This window comes from Pinus tabuliformis, chromosome 3_2 (genome assembly GCF_031772625.1).
Source record: "Pinus tabuliformis cultivar Carrire ecotype Pingquan chromosome 3_2, CPIR1, whole genome shotgun sequence".
NCBI classification, from domain to species: Eukaryota; Viridiplantae; Streptophyta; class Pinopsida; order Pinales; family Pinaceae; genus Pinus; species Pinus tabuliformis.
The window spans coordinates 774,145,093-774,160,654 of record NC_142302.1 but is presented as its reverse complement, the minus strand read 5'-3'; the positions used below and the strand labels follow the sequence as shown (position 1 = coordinate 774,160,654).

Genomic DNA, 15,562 nt, shown 5'->3' with positions numbered 1-15,562 from the left:
CCTGTAACCAAAAATTCCCGAAAGTGTATTATACAACCATGAAGAGGCCCCTGTCAAGAGAAAAAGAAAGACATTGTATTTGAGGCTAATTGAAAGTTGAATGTAGACTCACTTGAAATTTATAGTAAGCTAGTTGATAACTAATTGAAAATTTGACTTAAAGCTGATCCATATTAGTATATGGGCATCGAATGAGAACTTTGAACTGGGTTGCCAACTAATTCATCATAATATATGTAACCTGTCTCCAGACAAATAATTCTTTTTTAGAGAGAATCTACAGTTGTATTTAGCTCCCTATGGATGTGATGGAAATTGATTTCCTAGAAGTGGTTCTTTAACTCCACAATTTTGCTTTTCCAGGAGGATAAACTTATAACTTCCAACTATGCTTTAATGTCATTTTTTTTTGGCTCCATTACAATATTTGTATGTCAACAACATGGCACACTACAACCAAGAAGATGAACAATTACATCATTAAGAGTTACAAAACCATCTTGCCATCGAATAACCAACATTAATTAAACAACCATTTAACAACATAATAGCAATTACACTATATATATATATATATATATATATATATATATATATATATATATATATCACATTACACGTACAAATACCGCATTTCAATAGAAGTTAGATGAATTGCGCTAGTCCCAAAGTTTTGCTTTGACTTGAAATTAAACTCTTCTTCACTTTGTGATTTTTGTGTTATCCACTAGCATAGACCCATCTTAAATATAGATATAATATGAGCGGAGAGGGATCCAATTTCTTCATTGGCAATTATTTTTTATGAGCAAACACTATTTAAATGTTTTGTATTTTTTGTTTTTTATTTTTATTTTTTTAAATTTATTTTGGCCGACACTAGCAAAATTTCAACTTTGATGATGGACAAACATCGCTGTAACCATACTAGGCTGTAGAGTGAGCTTGGCATATTCATATTATTTTCATCCTCAACATTGAGGATTGTGTAAAGCTCAGTGGAAGATGCCCCTTGGAATGATGGACAAACATGGTTGTAACCATACTAGGCTGTAGAGTGAGCTTGGCATATTCATATTATTTTCATCCTCAACATCGAGGATTGTGTAAAGCTCAGTGGAAGATGCCCCTTAGAATAGTTTTGATGCCCCCAAAATGACTTCCATTCTCAACCCCTCCCCATGACATTTGAACTTAAGACCTCGTAACAACTAAACCCCATACAAACCAACTACCCTACAACTTATCATGGATCAACCACAACAATACTTATTATAATAATTTAAAACCAATATTTCATATTACTTTTCCATATTTATCTCATTTACAAACCCCTCAACCCCATCCCATTATTATTACAATAAACACAATAATATATCACCGAGGAAAGAGTTCAAATTTGCGAAAACAAAAAACGCACAACAACCTCTGGTCCCAACATGACAACATGAATGAAGTAGGCCTCTCATGTTGGAGATGATTTAGGGGTTATTCCATCGCCTTCTCTCCCTTTGAAACCCCCCAACCATCCCTGTAATAATTTATTATATTATCTTTAACGATGCTACTTTTACTCTCAATCTTTAACAGCGACCGGCCTTCCCTCTTCAAAACCCTTATATAGAGTGTTTTCTATCCATCGACCTCAAAAACCCTTATATAGAGTGTTTTCTCTCCGTCGACCTCTTTGCCCTTTGCCTTCGAAGCATTTTTGCACAGTTAAATCCTTTGTCCAAAATCCTCGGGGTTTCGCATTCGTGTCTGATATTGGGCGAGTTTCTGGCATATTTTGGATCCATCGATTTCATTCGAGCCCTCCCTCTGTGCACTATCTGGTATTGGGATGGCTGGAACTCAGGAGGATCCTGTTCTTACACGGGCAGTAGATGACGATTCGAGAGAGAACGAGGATGATGCCGGAAAGGAAGAGGACACTGGAGCTCAGGTTGCACCCATTGTTAAGCTTGAGGAGGTTACTGTCACCACGGGCGAAGAAGAGGAGGATGTCCTTCTTGACATGTAAATTTCTTAATCCATGGCTATTTCATGATTTTGTTTTGAAAGTTGTTTTCATGGCCTCTTCGGTGGCCCTTTTCCTGTGCACATAAATGGGACCTTGACTATAAGGAAGATGCATTTGGGCAGTTATTTACTTCTAATTTTTCTCCTTTTTAGTAAGATCTGTTTTTATCGGGTTCTCGATGTTTTGTTCGCCTGTTGATGATGATCGGAAACAAGATCCAAAGCCTAATTAATGGAAACAAGATCTTCCACAAACAGGCTACTGCACAATGTAAAACAACACGTGGAGCGACATTTGTCCCTAATCATGGGCTTATGTTGCTAGTGCAATGAAACCAACATCACCAGTAATCCTTGCAAGAGCACATTCCATCCTTGAAATAATGAAAACGGTTTGCATCTCTCATGTAAATTTCTCGCATAGCAATCTTGGAGATGAGCTTGGTAACACTATGGCAGTTGCCACAAATGCGCAGGTTTTTTGTAATCCAAAGTGGGGTTCCAGGGCTTGTGCTTATTAGCCCAAAAGCAAGGGCCAGCTTCTCACTGTGAGTAGACAACATACTTTCCTTCACCTCCTCCTCCACATCATGTAGTACAAAATTTGTATCTGGAACATACCCCACTGCCTCCATCTTTCTTTCCAAAGTCTCCAGCATCTCATAAATTTCCTCTGATTGAGGGTGTGATCTGTCTCCCATGACAAATGCATGAACCCTATTATTTACCTCAGTACAGCTGTAACCTGGAGTCTTTTTAACCGCTCTGTCCTTCATCATTGTTCTTACCCTTGCTACATCTTCCCATCTGCCAGCTGCAGCATAGATGTTTGCCAGCAGTACATAACATCCAGCATTTTTAGGTTCTAACTCGAAAAGTTGCTCTGCTGCATATTGCCCCAGCTCAATATTGCAGTGAACTCTGCATGCTCCAAGCAAAGCACCCCACACACTCGCACCTGGTTCTAAAGGCATGGTTTTAATCAAGTCCCATGCCTCATGTAGATGCCCAGCTCGGCCAAGGAGATCAACCATGCATGCATAATGCACTACCCTGGGAACAATGCAATAATATTGAACCATAGAATTGAAATATTGTCTGCCCTCAAGCACCAGGCCTGAATGGCTGCATGCAGACAAAAGAGAAACAAAGGTGATGTGGTTTGGCAGTATGCCCGTCATCTGCATTTGGTGAAGAAGAGAAATTGCCTCCTCACCAAGACCATGCATTCCATAGGCAGCAATCATTGCACTCCATGATACCACATTTTTTTCAGACATCTGGTCAAACAACTGGTGTGCAACCTCTAAAATGCCGCAGTTGGCATATGTGTCAATTAGGGCTGTGACTATAACAAGATTAGAGTTAAATCCACCTTTAATTATATAACCATACATTGTTTCTGCGATGCTAAATGCGCACATGCCAGGAGCACACTTACCAAAGTGACTGAGTTAGGTTTCACGTCTGCCAGTTGCATCCGATGAAATAGGGCTAAGGCATCAATATTGGGGAAATATACCAGCCTTAAGGCTCATTTTACCACAGTAATTCAAGAGCAGATTTGTAATCAATGACATGAGTGAGCAGTGAACTGATACAAGCACATTTACCACAGTAATCTAGGACAAATTGTTACCATGAATAGTATGTTATCAAGAGTGTAATCACCACAATTAGTCAGTGATGTAATGATGAATTTCCAGCAGTGAAAGGGCCAGAAGTTTGGTACATGACTGAGTTGAAGTAAACAGTTCTGAAGGGTAAAAAGTTCTGACTTATGGGCCAAGTTCTGTTTTTTGAGAGACCAAGTTTATATCCGCATCAAGGCTTTATTTACTCCTGGCTGAGCGTACTCTTATTGAAGGGTCCAAGTTTGAGTTTTCTCTTTGGTGTGAGGGACATATTACAGATTTGGAGGCTGCCTTGAAAACAAACAGGCCGTGATACCTCTGCCTGGGTGTGAGAGCTGATATCATCCTGTTACCTGTGCGTACATCTCCCTTATCAGTGCCAAACTATCTCAGATTTACTGGAGGAGTTCTGGACGTGTTGTGGAAGAGAAAGACAGAGATTAGGAGGGTTTTCTTCCAATTTATACTCTGGAATTTTGCAAACAATATAAGACTGTCCACTGCCTTAAGAATTCACTGTGTATTTCAGGTTCTCTTTACCTCTTTTATTTTGTCTGTATGGCTGAATTAAATGTAAGGTCTGTGTCTTCTTAAATCTGATATCAGTCTCTTTCCTATCAGTTTTTATTGTAATTCTGGCCTAATATGTATATCAAAACAGCATGTAGAATATCCTTTATTCGGAAAAGGGATCACTGCTACACCATAAGAAGAGCCACCATTCTATCAATATATTTCCCACTGATATGGACCAGGTTCCTCTTTGAGTCTTTCATTTCTGTGCACTGTACTCTTGCTCAATTAAGTACGTAATGTCACTATTCTGATGATATACATTTTTGAGTAATTTACATTGGGGTAAATGTGGTTTATATGGCTGTAATATCTTCATTTCAGCGAGTAAGTTGTGTTGGGTCCTGTGAAACATTGTACCTGAGCTGGAATGTGTTGACGAATATTAATTTGGTGCACTGAACTTGTTTAAAATGACTATGTGATGCTAATATTCTTGCTGATATACATTCTGGCCCAGAACTAATTTCTGTCATCTCTTAAGGAGGCCACTTCATTAAAAAGGGGAATTTGTATGTTCGTGGAATTTGTATGAGAACCAATTGGGTAGTCTCACATGCAACTGCACTTAACTGGAGAATCACCTCCCATGCATTCATCTTGGCCTCCCCATAAGCTGAAATAGTAACTCCAATGGATATGACCAACATATTGGCCTCGGGCTCACCTTTATAAGCTTCTTTCTTCAGGGAAACCACAATCAAATACACAGCAATGGGAATTAGAGGTTTCAGCATTTGAAATAATGATACTGAGAGGAAAACATAGGCAGAATTTGAAAACCAGAGACCCAAAGAATACACTTATCAATACTATGGGTTCAACGAGCTTGAAGACTCTTACAATAGCAACAGCCAGTGTTGAGTAGAAGCCCATGTGAATCATGGTGGGACTGATCACACTAAAGTTGTCAAGCAATGGCAACTCCAATGGATATGGCTAACATATTGGCCATGGCCTCACCTTTATAAGATTCTTTCTTCAGGGGAACTGCAATCGAATGCATATCAAATGGGCACAAGAGCTTTCAACATTTGAAATATCGATACTTTGAGAGACATGCACCAAGGGCTGCATCATTTAGGATTTGTACTCAGTTTAGGTGTCATATTCAAGGGGAAGTTGTTATGCTTTCCACCACTTCATAGATTGTTAGAGTGATGAAACAAAAGAGGCTCCCTCTTGAGGCTAGATTATGTCATTCACATCAGCTGTGTTGTTGATGTCCTAGCTCAGCCAGGTCTTGCCAAAACTCTGTTGAGGTTCAAAATTTATTATAAACTGAAATGTCTTCACAAGAATTGACCTCATAAAATGCCATAATCACAAGATATGCCATACATGGCTGTGATTATGGCTCGCAAGACCCTTAGACTTTGAGCAATGAGGCTCGCAACATCACTTATGATTATGCACTCTACAATTCTGTGACCAGCTGAATGTCAAGCAATTGAACCGCGATTTAAATCCTATTTTGTCAGCAATAAGTACTATACTTTGTCTTTATTTAGTGTAGAGAACCAAGCACTTATTCTGCTCATCTATAGAAGGGACAATGGTTGTTTGCCTATGAGGTATAAGGAAATCCTATCAGATGTTTTGTATTTTCGTATGGAATTGAATCATACTCCTGCACACTGTAACATTCATATATATCAACCTGTAGAGGCTTTAATAACACCTGGTATTCTGGTTAGTGATTTTATTGGACCTCATGTGCATATCCTACATGCACAGGATGGACTATTCATATGTTACAGGGTATTATTCTTATTATTTAGGGTGCACATCTTCAGGTGCTCAAGAACGATTACTAAAACAGTCAGTTAATTCTGCAATTTAAAGGATGAAAAAGGAGGTTATAGGAGTCTAGTTTTGGTTCTCATCCACAATGTCACACTAGTCTGCCTGGGCTTGGTTCTCATGGTTTAATAGTGACTTGAGGAGTCATAATACCACAGATCACTAAACGCGAACAGCTAAGGTAGCCCAAGGACAATAGCCATCTTTACACATTAATTAACAGGTCTTACATTAATTATCCTAGGGGGTTTTAATACTTCCAAATGCTTAAAAAACAGTTAGCAGAGCATTCACATTACACATTCCAGCAATCTTTTCTATAAACCAACCAAATGCAGTCAGGAGAGCCCTCCTTTTAAACTATACAACCTTATTGTTAGTATGATCAACCTTATTTTAATATATAGTGTGACAAACCGTATGTGACAGGCAGGTGGAAAACTTTTCTCGCAATTGACTAAGTGACGTCCTGCGAGCCAGACTTGAGACGGAAACCCTCGTCAGAAGTATATGCTTGGCTCTTTTCCAAACAAATGAAGAGTCAATGAGGTTTTGTGTAATCACTTCTGGTATCGTATTGGGTTAACCCACCCCCTTTTTGATTCCAATAAGCAGAGGTGGTCACTATGGTAATCCGATTTCAAATTTGTAGTTAGAAAATGGGGTCACAACTTTCCATATTTTTTGTTTTGTTTTGTCTTTTTACATCAAACAATAGTATATTTATTAGAACCATAGTCAACTAAACAAGCAGGAAACAATTTATTTGACAGGTGGAAGAAGTGATAGGCTTAGAGCAATTGAATTGTAGGCCATGCTTCTTGACAAATTGATGAACAGATGTCTCCTTACTTGAGATTTAGGTTGGCACCATGGCACCATCCTGTCCATCATTATACACTAATCTTGTCATTATCTTCTTCACTGTGAATGACTGGCCTGTTCCCTGCAAATAGATCTGAGCATAGAGGAGCCAATCCAAGAACAGTAATCTCTAGCACAAGACAATATTAATGATCTAAATACCTAATCCTGAAGCTTGAGTTTGATTTTTCTCTACTGGTTCTGAATCTCTGATTGAGAATCTCCCACTCGTCATTATCAAACCTTCTCCTTCATCATTGGCATCAGCTGCACTGCTGAGGTACTTTGGTTGGTTGTCATTGGACTTGAGAGCTTGAAGTTTCAAATGATTATAGTAACAGACAGCCAGAAAAGCCAGTCCACACCCACTCAAGTTTATGACTGTAACCTTTTCATTTATTACAGACAGATTATGTTATGAGCAGCCAGTCCTTGACAAGACCAGCAACATTCATAGTCAAGGCTGAAGTCTTTCCTATCAGAAGAAACACTGCAAGATTAAGAGCCAAGGCACAAGCAGAAATGTCATGTAATCCAAATCAAAGGAAGAGACCCTGATTATCAGAAATGGGTATTCTACTAAGGCCCAGGGGGTGCTGAGAAAAACAAGGCAACAAGGAGCAACAAAGATGTGATGGGATTCAACTTAATCCCTTTTGATGTTCGTGGAATTTGTATGAGAACCAATTGGGTAGTCTCACATGCAACTGCACTTAACTGGAGAATCACCTCCCATGCATTCATCTTGGCCTCCCCATAAGCTGAAATAGTAACTCCAATGGATATGGCCAACATATTGGCCTCGGGCTCACCTTTATAAGCTTCTTTCTTCAGGGAAACCACAATCAAATACACAGCAATGGGAATTAGAGGTTTCAGCATTTGAAATAATGATACTGAGAGGAAAACATAGGCAGAATTTGAAAACCAGAGACCCAAAGAATACACTTATCAATACTATGGGTTCAACGAGCTTGAAAACTCTTACAATAGCAACAGCCAGTGTTGAGTAGAAGCCCATGTGAATCATGGTGGGACTGATCACACTAAAGTTGTCAAGCAATGGCAACTCCAATGGATATGGCTAACATATTGGCCATGGCCTCACCTTTATAAGATTCTTTCTTCAGGGGAACTGCAATCGAATGCATATCAAATGGGCACAAGAGCTTTCAACGTTTGAAATATCGATACTTTGAGAGACATGCACCAAGGGCTGCATCATTTAGGATTTGTACTCAGTTTAGGTGTCATATTCAAGGGGAAGTTGTTATGCTTTCCACCACTTCATAGATTGTTAGAGTGATGAAACAAAAGAGGCTCCCTCTTGAGGCTAGATTATGTCATTCATATCAGCTGTGTTGTTGATGTCCTAGCTCAGCCAGGTCTTGCCAAAACTTTGTTGAGGTTCAAAATTTATTATAAACTGAAATGTCTTCACAAGAATTGACCTCATAAAATGCCATGATCACAAGATCTGCCATACATGGCTGTGATTATGGCTCGCAAGACCCTTAGACTTTGAGCAATGAGGCTCGCAACATCACTTATGATTATGCACTCTACAATTCTGTGACCAGCTGAATGTCAAGCAATTGAACCGCGATTTAAATCCTATTTTGTCAGCAATAAGTACTATACTTTGTCTTTATTTAGTGTAGAGAACCAAGCACTTATTCTGCTCATCTATAGAAGGGAAAATGGTTGTTTGCCTATGAGGTATAAGGAAATCCTATCAGATGTTTTGTATTTTCGTATGGAATTGAATCATACTCCTGCACACTGTAACATTCATATATATCAACCTGTAGAGGCTTTAATAACACCTGGTATTCTGGTTAGTGATTTTATTGGACCTCATGTGCATAACCTACATGCACAGGATGGACTATTCATATGTTACAGGGTATTATTCTTATTATTTAGGGTGCACATCTTCAGGTGCTCAAGAACGATTACTAGAACAGTCAGTTAATTCTGCAATTTAAAGGATGAAAAAGGAGGTTATAGGAGTCTAGTTTTGGTTCTCATCCACAATGTCACACTAGTCTGCCTGGGCATGGTTCTCATGGTTTAATAGTGACTTGAGGAGTCATAATACCACAGATCACTAAACACGAACAACTAAGGTAGCCCAAGGACAATAGCCATCTTTACACATTAATTAACAGGTCTTACATTAATTATCCTAGGGGGTTTTAATACTTCCAAATGCTTAAAAAACAGTTAGCAGAGCATTCACATTACACATTCCAGCAATCTTTTCTATAAACCAACCAAATGCAGTCAGGAGAGCCCTCCTTTTAAACTATACAACCTTATTGTTAGTATGATCAACCTTATTTTAATATATAGTGTGACAAACCGTATGTGACAGGCAGGTGGAAAACTTTTCTCGCAATTGACTAAGCGACGTCCTGCGAGCCAGACTTGAGACGGAAACCCTCGTCAGAAGTATATGCTTGGCTCTTTTCCAAACAAATGAAGAGTCAATGAGGTTTTGTGTAATCACTTCTGGTATCGTATTGGGTTAACCCACCCCCTTTTTGATTCCAATAAGCAGAGGTGGTCACTATGGTAATCCAATTTCAATTTGTAGTTAGAAAATGGGGTCACAACTTTCCATATTTTTTGTTTTGTTTTGTCTTTTTACATCAAACAATAATATATTTATTAGAACCATAGTCAACTAAACAAACAAGAAACAATTTATTTGACAGGTGGAAGAAGTGATAGGCTTAGAGCAATTGAATTGTAGGCCATGCTTCTTGACAAATTGATGAACAGATGTCTCCTTACTTGAGATTTAGGTTGGCACCATGGCACCATCCTGTCCATCATTATACACTAATCTTGTCATTATCTTCTTCACTGTGAATGACTGGCATGTTCCCTGCAAATAGATCTGGGCATAGAGGAGCCAATCCAAGAACAGTAATCTCTAGCACAAGACAATATTAATGATCTAAATACCTAATCCTGAAGCTTGAGTTTGATTTTTCTCTACTGGTTCTGAATCTCTGATTGAGAATCTCCCACTCGTCATTATCAAACCTTCTCCTTCATCATTGGCATCAGCTGCACTGCTGAGGTACTTTGGTTGGTTGTCATTGGACTTGAGAGCTTGAAGTTTCAAATGATTATAGTAACAGACAGCCAGAAAAGCCAGTCCACACCCACTCAAGTTTATGACTGTAACCTTTTCATTTATTACAGACAGATTATGTTATGAGCAGCCAGTCCTTGACAAGACCAGCAACATTCATAGTCAAGGCTGAAGTCTTTCCTATCAGAAGAAACACTGCAAGATTAAGAGCCAAGGCACAAGCAGAAATGTCATGTAATCCAAATCAAAGGAAGAGACCCTGATTATCAGAAATGGGTATTCTACTAAGGCCCAGGGGGTGCTGAGAAAAACAAGGCAACAAGGAGCAACAAAGATGTGATGGGATTCAACTTAATCCCTTTTGATGTTCGTGGAATTTGTATGAGAACCAATTGGGTAGTCTCACATGCAACTGCACTTAACTGGAGAATCACCTCCCATGCATTCATCTTGGCCTCCCCATAAGCTGAAATAGTAACTCCAATGGATATGGCCAACATATTGGCCTCGGGCTCACCTTTATAAGCTTCTTTCTTCAGGGAAACCACAATCAAATACACAGCAATGGGAATTAGAGGTTTCAGCATTTGAAATAATGATACTGAGAGGAAAACATAAGCAGAATTTGAAAACCAGAGACCCAAAGAATACACTTATCAATACTATGGGTTCAACGAGCTTGAAGACTCTTACAATAGCAACAAGCAGTGTTGAGTAGAAGCCCATGTGAATCATGGTGGGACTGATCACACTAAATTTGTCAAGCAATGGCAACTCCAATGGATATGGCTAACATATTGGCCATGGCCTCACCTTTATAAGATTCTTTCTTCAGGGGAACTGCAATCGAATGCATATCAAATGGGCACAAGAGCTTTCAACATTTGAAATATCGATACTTTGAGAGACATGCACCAAGGGTTGCATCATTTAGGATTTGTACTCAGTTTAGGTGTCATATTCAAGGGGAAGTTGTTATGCTTTCCACCACTTCATAGATTGTTAGAGTGATGAAACAAAAGAGGCTCCCTCTTGAGGCTGGATTATGTCATTCATATCAGCTGTGTTGTTGATGTCCTAGCTCAGCCAGGTCTTGCCAAAACTCTGTTGAGGTTCAAAATTTATTATAAACTGAAATGTCTTCACAAGAATTGACCTCATAAAATGCCATAATCACAAGATATGCCATACATGGCTGTGATTATGGCTCGCAAGACCCTTAGACTTTGAGCAATGAGGCTCGCAACATCACTTATGATTATGCACTCTACAATTCTGTGACCAGCTGAATGTCAAGCAATTGAACCGCGATTTAAATCCTATTTTGTCAGCAATAAGTACTATACTTTGTCTTTATTTATTGTAGAGAACCAAGCACTTATTCTGCTCATCTATAGAAGGGACAATGGTTGTTTGCCGATGAGGTATAAGGAAATCCTATCAGATGTTTTGTATTTTCATATGGAATTGAATCATACTCCTGCACACAGTAACATTCATATATATCAACCTGTAGAGGCTTTAATAGCACCTGGTATTCTGGTTAGTGATTTTATTGGACCTCATGTGCATATCCTACATGCACATGATGGACTATTCATATGTTACAGGGTATTATTCTTATTATTTAGGGTGCACATCTTCAGGTGCTCAAGAACGATTACTAGAACAGTCAGTTAATTCTGCAATTTAAAGGATGAAAAAGGAGGTTATAGGAGTCTAGTTTTGGTTCTCATCCACAATGTCATACTAGTTTGCCTGGGCATGGTTCTCATGGTTTAATAGTGACTTGAGGAGTCATAATACCACAAATCACTAAACACGAACAGCTAAGGTAGCCCAAGGACAATAGCCATCTTTACACATTAATTAACAGGTCTTACATTAATTATCCTAGGGGGTTTTAATACTTCCAAATGCTTAAAAAACAGTTAGCAGAGCATTCACATTACACATTCCAGCAATCTTTTCTATAAACCAACCAAATGCAGTCAGGAGAGCCCTCCTTTTAAACTATACAACCTTATTGTTAGTATGATCAACCTTATTTTAATATATAGTGTGACAAACCGTATGTGACAGGCAGGTGGAAAACTTTTCTCGCAATTGACTAAGCGACGTCCTGCGAGACAGACTTGAGACGGAAACCCTCGTCAGAAGTATATGCTTGGCTCTTTTCCAAACAAATGAAGAGTCAATGAGGTTTTGTGTAATCACTTCTGGTATCATATTGGGTTATTGTTAGAAGCGATAATTGGATTCGGATTCTCATCGAGTGAGTTGTTTTGCTTTCTCAATTTGAGAGGGTTTGTTTGGAGGGAAAAACGAAAGAGGACATACAAGAATAGTGAGGGGAAAGATGCAGAGGAAGAGGATTGAGAACATTGCCAGCAGGCAGGCTATATTTTCCAAACGTAGGTGGATTGCTGAAGAAAGCTTACGAGCTCTCGGTGCTCTGCACTGCAGAAGTTGAACTTGTGATTTTCTCCCCAGCAGGAAAGCTCTATGAACTGTTTTTTAGTGCAAATCCTACTATTTTGATTCTAATAATCATGGCTATGCAAACCTCATGAGATTCTTACTAATAACCCCGGTGGTGCAAGCCCTAGTAAGTTCGATGTTGAAAAACTTAGTGTAAAACCTCCAAATCGCTGGTTTTGTTGTAGTGCTTATTGGAGAGTATATAAAAAATTTCACACCTTTTTTATGAGATATGGGAGGAAAACATGTTAAAGATTTTTAATAAATATAAAATTTCCAAAATGATGCTAGTTACGTGTGATTCTTTTTTCATTGTTTGTGATTATGAAAAATGAAACTCAATGTTTTTTCATTAGTGCACACATATTTCATTATATAATTGCATATAGAAAAATCATTCCAGAGCCGATAACAATAAAAGTGAAGAATTTATGGTCCAACCTTATATTTAAGGGAGATGTTTAAGGATGACGTTTGAATTTTGTTTTTCATTTTAAGACATTTGGAGCAAATATTAGGAAGGACTTTGAGAAAGGATTGTCCTTGATTTTCGAAAATGGAGTTGTTCCTTTCCAGCCATATGCCCCAAGTGACCATCAAAGGGAGAGCTCATATGTTTTTTGGATGTTTTCTTTATAGCTATTTTTTTACACATATCCATAGAGTCCCCATGCCATTGATGTGAATTACTTGTTCGGTTTTTTTTAACCAAAATTTTTACCCAAACAAGAAAAATTAAAAAAATGCCTCAAGATCAAAGTCTGAAACAAAGACCTATTGACATACCTTTTAAAGTATGGAAAGAACTTGTAAAATCATATGAGAAGTTGGATGCACAAAGAAAAGCTGGCAATGAGAGCATTCAGGTATTGAATTTTTCATTAAACATTATTTAGAATGTATTAATACTTATAAGTATCTTAGACATGTATTTGTGTGAAAATAAATTGAATTGGTTTATGTTTAAGGACAAGGCATCCAAGGCGAGGTTAACCAAGACAAAAGTCACTCATCGTAGTGGCCAGAAAGGTTTAAAAGCACTGATAACAACCTTTGTAAGTATATTAAACATGTGATATTTTTTAATAAATTTTGTACTAGAAGAAATTCATTGTTATCTAATTTCTCCCTATTTACTGATTGATAGGAACTAAAATATGGAAGACCTCCAAATCATTTGGAAAAGGAGGTGCTGCAGCAAAAGAGATGGGTTGAATTTGTTGTTTGGATGGACTCTATGGTATATAATCTTAGTTGGATTTCCAATATACTTTTAAACCATATTTTCATTTTATTTTTTAGTACTATTAGATATTATATCTTACCTCATTTTATGGTTAACATTGTATAACAAAAACATGCGTTGTGTTATGTAATTAATACTAACATGTAATATTGATTTTTTTTGTCAGAATGCTATAGGTAATGATTGCCAAGACGATGATCCAAATTATGTTCAACATATATCAGGAGATGATGAGGATGAGGATGAGGATGATGGTGGTGAAGGAGGAGATGATGATGATAGTTGCGGTGTTGGTGATGATGTGGATCAGAGTAATGAGGATGGTCAAGATGATCATGAGGATGATCTTGGTGGTGGTAGCTAGGCATGCACATGCATTGTTTTTTATGAAGAAATTATTGTGTAGAATGACATTGCTATGTTTAGATGGGTGTTGTGAATTTACCCTATATCAATGAGACATTTTGATTTTGTAATCATACGATGAGTTTGATTTATGTATGTTGTTAATTTATCGTAGAATAATGACATTCATGAAATATTTTGATTTGTTAATCATATTTGAATTTTACTTGTTTTGATTAAAAATAATATTGATTTTATTAGTATTATGTTGCTATTTTATACATGTTTTGAAAATTGTTAATGACACATTGTTATTTTTTTGGATGGATGTTGTCAATTTCTCTTAAATTTCTTTACAAATGATTTTGAATTGTGATATCTGCTTTAATGATATTTAGAAACTATCATATATTTCACTATGAATCTATAAAGGGGGTCATATATGTAAAGAAAAATATACTCTATATAAGAAGTCAAATGCGGATGTAACCATGGATGCAAAATTGAAAGTAAAACTGGATGTTAAACTAGGAATTAATACAAAATGCAAACAATTGACATACAAAGTGTTTTAAATTAGAAGTGAAAAATTGTGCAATAGTTGACACAAAGAAGGGAACAAAACATGGCATACAAAAGGATATCAAATTGGGCAAAAACAAGGACACATAAATGGGCACCAAATTAGATGCAAAAAAAAACAACAACTAGATGTAAAATAAGATGCAAAGTTGAGCGTTAAAAAGAAGCAAAAAACGTTACAAATTAATATGACAAATGATGATGCAAATAATGGTGTAAATTTGGGATGCAAACTTGGGTGCAAAAAAGGAAAAAAAAAAAGATGTAAGAAAAGACATAAAACAAGATGCAAAATGGGGCTGAAAAAAGGTGAAACCAAGGATGCCATATTGGATGTAAAAAATGATTCCTAATCACATGCAAATTTAGGCTCGAATTCAGACACAAAATTATATCCAAATGTGGACACAAAATGAGGCAAAAAAAGATGCAAATTTGGATGGTGAAAACGATGTAAAACTAGACACCAAAAAAATGCAAAATTGGATGAAAAAGTCGGTGTAGATAATGATGCAAAATTCGACACAAGTAGACACAAAAAAATGGTGCAAAAAGGGGCATAAAATAGCTTAAAATTGGATGCAAAACTTGGTGCAAAAACAAATACAAAAGTAGACGTAAAAAATGACTCTAAATTGAATGTACCATTAGACACAAAATAAGATGCAAAGGTGGACACAACACATGACTCAACATAAGATGCAAATATAAATGCAAATTTGGATGCTCAAAATGATGTAACATTAGATGCAAGAGATGATGTTAAAAATGATGCAAAATTGGATGAAACAAATGACGCAAAATATGGTGCAAAATGAGATGGGAAAAATGGAGACAAATCAAACGTAAATGTGGATGTAAAAAATGGTCCAAAAAAAGATGCAAAAATGGGCACAAAAATGGATG

The 15,562-nt window shown here is 37.3% G+C and overlaps 1 protein-coding gene across 3 annotated transcripts; it reads left to right on the top strand.

Moving 5' to 3' along the window:
* The first annotated feature begins 1,644 nt into the window (after positions 1 to 1,644).
* On the top strand, positions 1,645 to 14,208 carry LOC149182916 (ran-binding protein 1 homolog c-like). Of its 3 annotated transcripts, XM_089417010.1 has the most exons (4): positions 1,645 to 2,019; positions 13,452 to 13,538; positions 13,631 to 13,723; positions 13,896 to 14,208. In XM_089417010.1, the coding sequence occupies exons 3-4, from the start codon at positions 13,712 to 13,714 to the stop codon at positions 14,091 to 14,093; spliced, it is 210 nt and encodes a 69-aa protein (XP_089273136.1). In that variant the 5' UTR covers positions 1,645 to 2,019; positions 13,452 to 13,538; positions 13,631 to 13,711; the 3' UTR covers positions 14,094 to 14,208. The 3 variants fall into 3 exon arrangements, with proteins under 3 accessions (XP_089273136.1, XP_089273137.1, XP_089273138.1); XM_089417011.1 differs by lacking the exon at positions 13,452 to 13,538; XM_089417012.1 differs by lacking the exons at positions 13,452 to 13,538; positions 13,631 to 13,723.
* The last annotated feature ends 1,354 nt before the right edge of the window (positions 14,209 to 15,562 follow it).